Below are 8,602 nucleotides of genomic sequence, written 5' to 3'. Positions count from 1 at the left end.
CTCCAGCATCCTCAGCTTTGTCATCACTAACATGTAGAGAACAGATAGACCCAACACTGAATCTGGCTGTTCTGTTAGTTTGTTTTCATTTACATTTACATTTTTTTTTACATTTAAGTCATTTAGCAGACGCTCTTATCCAGAGCGACTTACAAATTGGTGCATTCACCTTATGATATCCAGTGGAACAACCACTTTACAATAGTGCATCTAAATCTTTCGGGGGGGGGGGGGGGGTAGAATGATTACTTTATCCTATCCCAGGTATTCCTTAAAGAGGTGGGGTTTCAGGTGTCTCCGGAAGGTGGTGATTGACTCCGCTGTCCTGGCGTCGTGAGGGAGCTTGTTCCACCATTGGGGTGCCAGAGCAGCGAACAGTTTTGACTGGGCTGAGCGGGAACTGTGCTTCCTCAGAGGTAGGGAGGCGAGCAGGCCAGAGGTGGATGAACGTTTTCCTTTCCTGACCTCTCCCATTGACCTCTTCAATAGTACCAGTAGATTCATCTCTGTTATAGATCCATGTAGTTGAGGAGCAGTCTGGATAAACCACATTGTTACACGGCAGACTGACATCATCTCCCACTCTGGAGAACATAGAGTGTCTGACACCTGGATAGGCAGAATATGTCTCTAATTTAATTTGGGTACATTTTGTTGAACACAGTGCTGAAATTGTGTTTTGGACTTGAGAGAGTAAGACAGTGTTTGACATATTACTGAAGTATCGACCAGTCACGAGAAGAACAGTGCTGATCAGTAGCTTCATCAGAAGGTCATGATATATGTACATTTACATTTGAGTCATTTAGTAATTACTTCATTCATCTTTTGTCCCAGGTGGGACAACCACATACTGTATCACAGTCATAGTAAGTACATTTTTCCTCAATAAAATAGCTATCAGCATAGTCAGAGCTAGTAAGTGGAAAAAAAGAGACCAAGGTTGTCACGCCCTGATCTGTTTCACCTGTTCTTGTGATTGTCTTCACTCCCTCCAGGTGTCGCTTGTTTTCCCCGATGTATTTATCCCTGTGTTTCCTGTCTCTCTGTGCCAGTTCGTCTTGTATGTTCAAGTCAGCCAGCGTGGTTTTCCTGTGCGCCTGCTTTTTCTATTCACTTTTTGCTAGTCCTCCCGGTTTTGACCCGTGCCTGTTTCCAGACTCTGTACCTGCCTGCCTGACCATTCTACCTGCCCTGACCTCGAGCCTGCCTGCCACTCTGTACCTCCTGGAGTCTGAACTGATTTTGACCTTTTGCCTGTCCAAGACCATTCTCTTGCCTACCCTTTTGGATTATAATGAATATAAAAAACTTAAACCATCTGCCTCCCGTGTCTGCATCTGGGTCTCGTCTTGTGCCCTTATAAAGGTGTCAGAAACTAGAGACAAAAACATGACCACATTGAGGAAGTGATGCTATAGTGGTGAATAGAGATGCTGCTGTATGGTGAGAAACTCATAGTGCTGAGACACTCTGACAGAGGAAAGAGACAGAAACAGAGGGGAGAGAGAGAGAGGGATCATGGCTGACGTCCCTCAATCATTTTTGGAATTGCTTGTGACTGTTTTGTACCTACTATCAGGTAAGACAGAGGAGAGAATAACAATAATATTTAGTTAGAGATCATTCAACACGGAAAACCATCAATCTGAAAAATATACATACTGAACAGTATATTACACTATTCACACCTGAAGAATATCAATAAGAATACCTATGAAATATGTCATCTGTATTACCAGTTAATAATTATCTGATGTCATACTCCTTCCAGGTGTCAGTGGAGAAACTCTCTCTATGTTCTCCAGAGTGGGAGATGATGTCAGTCTGCCGTGTAACAATGTGGTTTATCCAAACTGTTCCTCAACTACATGGATCTATAACAGTGTTGGATCTACTGTTACTGTTGAAGAGGTCGTATTGGGGAAGATCAAAGTTGACCAGACAGAGAGAGCAGACAGACTGAGTTTAGGGTCTGACTGTTCTCTACATGTTAGTGATGTCAGAGCTGAGGATGCTGGAGTCTACATCTGTCGACAGTTCCTTACAGAGACTGAACCACAACATGGAGCTGATGCCCCTGTTCATCTGTCTGTTCTAACCAGTGAGTATTACTGTTTAAATCAGAGTTTAAATGTCACTGTGTACAAGTGTAGTGTTTATAATCATATACAAAACAGCAAACAAGTACTGTATACCTATTTCTGGGTCGAGAAATTCACTTGATTTTGTTTTTCAGACAGTTCTGATGTAACTACTCTAATTCCCATCAAGACAACCAACAGTACTCCACAACAGTATAAGACTGGCCATGTAAAAACAGCCCCAAACATATTCATAGGAAGTTCTACTTGTATATTGCTCCTCCTCACAGTTGCCTATGTCCCTTAATGTTGAGGATGTGGTTGTTACTGACAAGAAGCCAATGATTGAGCTCTTTAATCACCACTTCATTAAGTCAGGATTCCTATTTGACTCAGCCACGCCTCCTTGCCCGTCCAACAATTCTTCATCACCCACCCCTTCTAATGTGACCAGCCCCGATGTTCCTCCCTCTTTTTCCACTGCCCGCTACAAAGTTTCTCCCTGCAGATGGTCACTGAGTCTGAGGTGCTAAAGGAGCTCCTTAAACTTGACCCCAAAAAACGATCTGGGTCAGATGGTTAAGACCCTTTCTTCTTTAAGGTTGCTGCCCCTATAATCGCCAAGCCTATCTCTGACCTTTTTAATCTGTCTCTCCTCTCTGGGGAGGTTCCCGTTGCTTGGAAGGCAGCCACTGTTAGTCATTTAATTTAAGGGGGAGATCAAGCTGATCCTAACTGTTATAGGCCTATTTCTATTTTGACCTGTTTATCAAAAGTCTTGGAAAAACTTGTCACCCCAGCTGCCAAACTAACCCTGATTCAGATGAGCATCCAACCCATGCTAGATTACGGAGACATAATTTATAGATCGGCAGGTAAGGGTGCTCTCGAGCGGCTAGATGTTATTTACCATTCGGCCATCAGATTTGCCACCAATGCTCCTTATAGGACACATCACTGGACTCTATACTCCTCTGTAAACTGGTCATCTCTGTATACCCGTCTCAAGACCCACTGGTTGACGCTTATTTATAAAACCCTCTTAGGCCTCACTCCCCCCTATCTGCGATATCTACTGCAACCCTCATGTTTTGTCCTATATTTTGTTTTTATCCCAGGCCCCTGTCCCCGCAGGAGGCCTTTTGCCTTTTGGTAGGCCGTCATTGTAAATAAGAATTTGTTCTAATCTGACTGATTGGAGTAGAGAAAGATGTAACATTTTGCAGTATAGAACTCTACAGGCAACACAGAGTGATTCAGTGGATGTGGATCCATTCTGTACTGTGATGTCACCCTTATTCACCAAAGAAAAGAGGTCACTCTATTTGTTTTCAACTACTATCCAGGGAGTACAGCCTCTACTGCAAGACCAGACTTCTCAACCACCTCCCCATCTTCTGCTGGTATTGTATTTTATACTTTTTCCATTCTCAGTTGTATAGTAGATTGAGAGGGACAGCATTGGGCCAAAGTCAGATGTACTACCTTGGTCAATACACAGAGCATTAAGACCTTGTAACGAAATGTTTGCTAATTTTATTAATGTTTTATGTATTAAAAGAAGTATCTTCCCTCAATGTACTCTGAACTTTGCATGACTCTAAGACCAAGAAAATGTAGAACACTTTACATAAATGTAATGGAAAAATATGGTCTGAAAATGTGTCTGTTCTGGAGATAAGAGGATTTCAGACAGCGACAATATGCAACTAAACTTTCATGTTAAAGTTTTTTTACTTGGCTCCGATGTGAATTTCTGCTCATCTGTGTAACGCTGATTTCTTTCCTGCTAAAGTTAACTGTGAGTTAACAGCTCTACATCCTCTCTCAGGTTCTCCCCCACTAAATCAATCCCCCATCCCCTCTCTGGTCCTCTCAGTTTCTCAGACCCTCATTCTCACTATGGGAGTAGTAGTGGCTGTGGGAGCAGCTGTGTGTGTCGTTGCTGCTGTCATCATAGCACGCAGAAGGAGAACAAGTAAAGATAACTTTGTTTTGTTTCTTTTTGGGGTTTAATGGAGTTCAGCACTGACACAGTAATAGAGCCACTTTCAATGTATCAATTCTTCAGTTTTTTGTTGTTGCTCTTTTCAGAAGCTCAAATGACAGCTGATGACAGCATTGTGAGTAACAAAGATAATATTATTGATGTACCATGGCTTAATAAATACACCTTCTGCCCTCAGCAATTAACAGGTTTTACACTGTATTCATTGTTTGAATTGATTATCATTGTTCCTCATATAGAGTCTGTATGCAGTAACCCACTCCACTCCACATCAATATACATTTTATTTGGACATTTGGAACATGATATGACCAAGTTGTTTTCAAGCATTGAGACTAATGTCCAGTTTAAATGATACATGTTTCAATCACATTTTTGACCCTTGTAGAGTCAACCTGCTGACAGAATGACCTATTCCTCCATTGACCACTTCAATCAAAATCCCCATCATAGAGTTGATGTAAGTGAAGCTATACTGAACATACTGTAATGGTATACCTCCTATACACTGTTTAAACCCTTTATGCGTGTGTGTGTGGTCTCTGTAGGTCCAGGATGAAGATACAGTGACCTATTCCTCTGTTATACCCTGAAGCAAGGATATGCATATTCTTTATACCATTTGAAAGGAAACATTTTGAAGTTTGTGTAAATGTGAAATGATTGTAGGAGAATAACACATTAGATCTGATAAAAGATAATACAAAGAAAGAAACATGCAGGTTTTTTGTATTTTTTTTTGTTCCATCTTTGAAATGCAAGAGAAAGGCCATTATCTGACTTAGGACTCTAGCCACAATGTAGATTTTGCCCACTTGATGGCAGCAGTGTATGTGTAAAGTTTAAGACTGATCCAATGAACCATTGCATTTCTGTTCAAAATGTTGTATCAAGTCTGCCCAAATATGCCTAATTGGTCAATATATACATTTTCAAGTACATAACTGTGCACATTCCACAAACAATAGCATGGTATGTTTTCACTGTAGTAGCTACTGTAAATTGGACAATGCGGTTATATTTAACAAGAATTCAAGCTTTCTGCCCATATAAGATATGTCTATGTCCTAGAAAATGTTCTTGTTACTTAAAACGTCATACTAATCACATTAGCGCACATTAGCTCAACCGTCCCGAGGGTGGGACACCGATCTGTAGAGATCTATTAAGAGGTTAATATTTTATTGAGATAGGACAGTGAAGCAGAGACCGGACATGTAGGAGAGTTGGCGAGTCAGAAGAGCAGTGGGTCGGATTAAACCCATGCTGACTCTGGTAGCCTAAGCTGAGCATGTGTGCCAAGATCCATGGTACTAACCGCTGCACCACACTGGCCACTAAGATGTGATTTTAATGATGGTGTTATGTTTTATTTGTGTATACAGCACAATAACAGATTCTTAGACAAACATCTATTAGAAAATGTTTGCTGATAACAAAGTCAATGTTAGTTTTTACCTGCATTACTCATGATTCAAATTACATTGACTAAAGTGACTTAATAAAACTAAATGTTTTGAATGTCCACTTCAGAGTTTTGGTACTGTCAGGGATTTCGTCGTCATCAGACGATATGGCGAAATCATCGTCGGAAAAGGAGGACCAATATGCAGCAGAATTGTGAATGTTCATCTTGAAGTTTATTAACTCAACAAATGAACACAAAATAATAAACAACGTACTCACGATCTACTAGACAGTCCTGTTAGGCTCACACACGCTAAACAAGAAACAATCTCCCACAAATGACAAACAAACACACCCTAATATATGGGACTCTCAATCAAAGGCAAAGAGAAAACACCTGCCTTCAATTGAGAGTCCCAACCCCAATTAACCAACCATAGAAACACACTCACTAGACTACACATAGAAATACATAAACATAGACCATAAACCAAAAAACCCGGAAATACTAAATCAAACGCCCTTCTACCAAAACACCACCCCGAACCACATAAAACAAATACCCTCTGCCACGTCCTGACCAAACTACAATAACAATTAATCCTTATACTGGCCAGGACGTGACAGTACCCCCCCCCCCCTAAAGGTGCTAACCCCGGAAGCACCTCAAGAAAAACAAAAAAACCCAAACAACAACAAAAATCCCCCTAAACTAAAGGGAGGGAAGGGAGGGTGGCTGCCGTCACCGACGGCACTTGTGCTACACCCCCCCTCCCCAACCCACCTATGCAGGTGGTGGTTCAGGCTCCGGCCTATTGTCCTCCAGAGTGCCGACCCCGATCAGCCTCGGACCGTAGGCAGACTCCCCTTGCTCTGGATCATGGGCAGACCTCCTTCTCTCCACCCTGTATGCAGACTCATCAATTAAACCGTTAGTTACTTTAAGTTCTGAAATGTCTGGCTTACTCAGTTTAGGGTTGCTGCTATACTCCCTTGAATGTTGGTCATCAGCAGACTCTGGGCAAATGGGCCACTCTGGCTGATCCGGGCAGTCGTGCCACTCTGGCAGCTCCGGGCAGTCTGGCCACTCTGGCAGCTCCGGGCAGTCTGGCCACTCTGGCAGCTCCGGGCAGTCTGGCCGGCTCTGGCAGCTCCGGGCAGTCTGGCCGGCTCTGGCAGCTCCGGGCAGTCTGGCCGGCTCTGGCAGCTCCGGGCAGTCTGGCCGGCTCTGGCAGCTCCGGGCAGTCTGGCCGGCTCTGGCATCTCCGGGCAGTCTGGGCGGCTCTGGCGGCTCCTGACTGACGGGCGGCTCTGGCGACTCCTGACTGACGGGCGGCTCTGGCGACTCCTGACTGACGGGCGGCTCTGGCGACTCCTGACTGACGGGCGGCTCTGGCGACTCCTGACTGACGGGCGGCTCTGGCGACTCCTGACTGACGGGCGGCTCTGGCGACTCCTGACTGACGGGCGGCTCTGGCGACTCTTGACTGACGGGCGGCTCTGGCGACTCTTGACTGACGGGCGGCTCTGGCGACTCTTGACTGACGGGCGGCTCTGGCGACTCTTGACTGAGCCGGCGCACTGACAGCCTGGTGCGTGGTGCTGGTACTGGAGTTGTCAGCCTGGGAACACGCACCTCCAGGCTAGTGCGGGGAGCGAGAACAGGACGAGTCGGATTGGGCTGACGCACTTGAAGCCTGGTGCGTGGTGCTGGTACTGGACGTGCCAGACTGGGAACACGCACCTCCAGGCTAGTGCGGGGAGCGGAAACAGGACGAGTCGGACTGGACTGACGCATTTCCGGGTCTGCACGAGAGACAGGCACTGGAAACACCGGGCTATGGAGGCGCACAGGCGGTCTTGATCTTACCTCCTGCACAACCCGTCCTGGCTGGATGGAACTAGTAGCCCTGTACGAGCGGGGTGCTCGTACAGGGCGGACTGGGCTGTGCAGGGGCCTGATGGTTGCCGTGCGTAGAGCAGGAGTTGGGTAGCCTGGTCCCAGGAGGCGTACCGGCGACCAGATGCGCTGTGCAGGCATCCTCCTACCAGGCTGGATGCCCACTCTAGCACGGCACCTGCGAGGGGCTGGAATAACGCGCACCAGACTGTGCGTGCGTATGGGTGAGATAGTGCGCACCTCAGCGAAACATGGCGCCCTCCACCTCATACGCTCCTCCATATAACCACGGGTAGTTGGCTTCTGGCTCTTCCTTGGCCTAGCCAAACTACCCGTGTGCCCCCCCAAAAAAAATTATTGGGGGTGCCTCTTGTGCTTCAACGCCAGTCGTGTTCCTCGGTAACATTCCCGGTCCTTACCAGCTTTTTTCCATGGGCCCTCTCCGGCCATAACTTGCTCCCATGTCCATTTCTCCCTTTTGCTCAACTCAAATTCCCTCTGTTCCTTACAGTCCACCTGTCGCTCCCTCCTCTGCTGCTTGGTCCTTTGGTGGTGGGAGATTCTGTCAGGGATTTCGTCGTCGTCAGACGATATGGCGAAATCATCGTCGGAAAAGGAGGACCAATATGCAGCAGAATTGTGAATGTTCATCTTGAAGTTTATTAACTCAACAAATGAACACAAAATAATAAACAACGTACTCACGATTTACTAGACAGTCCTGTTAGGCTCACACACACTAAACAAGAAACAATCTCCCACAAATGACAAACACAAACACACCCTAATATATGGGACTCTCAATCAAAGGCAAAGAGAAAACACCTGCCTTCAATTGAGAGTCCCAACCCCAATTAACCAACCATAGAAACACACTCACTAGACTACACATATACATATACATAAACATAAACCATAAACCAAAAAACCCGGAAATACTAAATCAAACGCCCTTCTACCAAAACACCACCCCGAACCACATAAAACAAATACCCTCTGCCACGTCCTGACCAAACTACAATAACAATTCATCCTTATACTGGCCAGGACGTGACAGGTACAAAAACATTGCATTTTTGGGATTTGTTCTGTAATTAATCTCTTTGTCAGTAAGAGGCATCGTTGGAAAAGGAACCGTAAGTAAGCATTTCACTAACCATGATCCCATCCATTTGTTTATGTGAGTAAAGTAATTCCGTATAA

At 45.2% G+C, this 8,602-nt stretch overlaps 1 protein-coding gene across 2 annotated transcripts; it reads left to right on the top strand.

The window, feature by feature from the left end:
• The first annotated feature begins 1,471 nt into the window (after positions 1–1,471).
• On the top strand, positions 1,472–5,619 carry LOC115167984 (uncharacterized). 2 transcript variants are annotated; one of them, XM_029722925.1, is made up of 7 exons: positions 1,472–1,582; positions 1,775–2,104; positions 3,431–3,487; positions 3,964–4,062; positions 4,179–4,207; positions 4,481–4,552; positions 4,641–5,619. In XM_029722925.1, the coding sequence occupies exons 1-7, from the start codon at positions 1,522–1,524 to the stop codon at positions 4,683–4,685; spliced, it is 693 nt and encodes a 230-aa protein (XP_029578785.1). In that variant the 5' UTR covers positions 1,472–1,521; the 3' UTR covers positions 4,686–5,619. The 2 variants fall into 2 exon arrangements, with proteins under 2 accessions (XP_029578785.1, XP_029578703.1); XM_029722843.1 differs by having other exon boundaries at positions 3,916–4,062.
• Positions 5,620–8,602: the final 2,983 nt, after the last annotated feature.

The sequence above is a fragment of the Salmo trutta genome, chromosome 1 (assembly GCF_901001165.1).
Source record: "Salmo trutta chromosome 1, fSalTru1.1, whole genome shotgun sequence".
NCBI lineage: Eukaryota > Metazoa > Chordata > Actinopteri > Salmoniformes > Salmonidae > Salmo > Salmo trutta.
The sequence above is the reverse complement of the archived record's forward strand: the minus strand, read 5'-3'. Positions and strand labels throughout refer to the sequence as shown.

What these genes read in the sequence shown, in the direction of transcription:
- LOC115167984 (XM_029722843.1), top strand. Translation starts at nt 1,522, where the DNA reads ATGGCTGACGTCCCTCAATCATTTTTGGAATTGCTTGTGACTGTTTTG. An exon ending in TCATCTGTCTGTTCTAACCA is followed by an intron (nt 2,105 to 3,430) that starts GTGAGTATTACT and finishes ACTACTATCCAG; the next exon opens with GGAGTACAGCCTCTACTGCA. An exon ending in AGCACGCAGAAGGAGAACAA is followed by an intron (nt 4,063 to 4,178) that starts GTAAAGATAACT and finishes TGCTCTTTTCAG; the next exon opens with AAGCTCAAATGACAGCTGAT.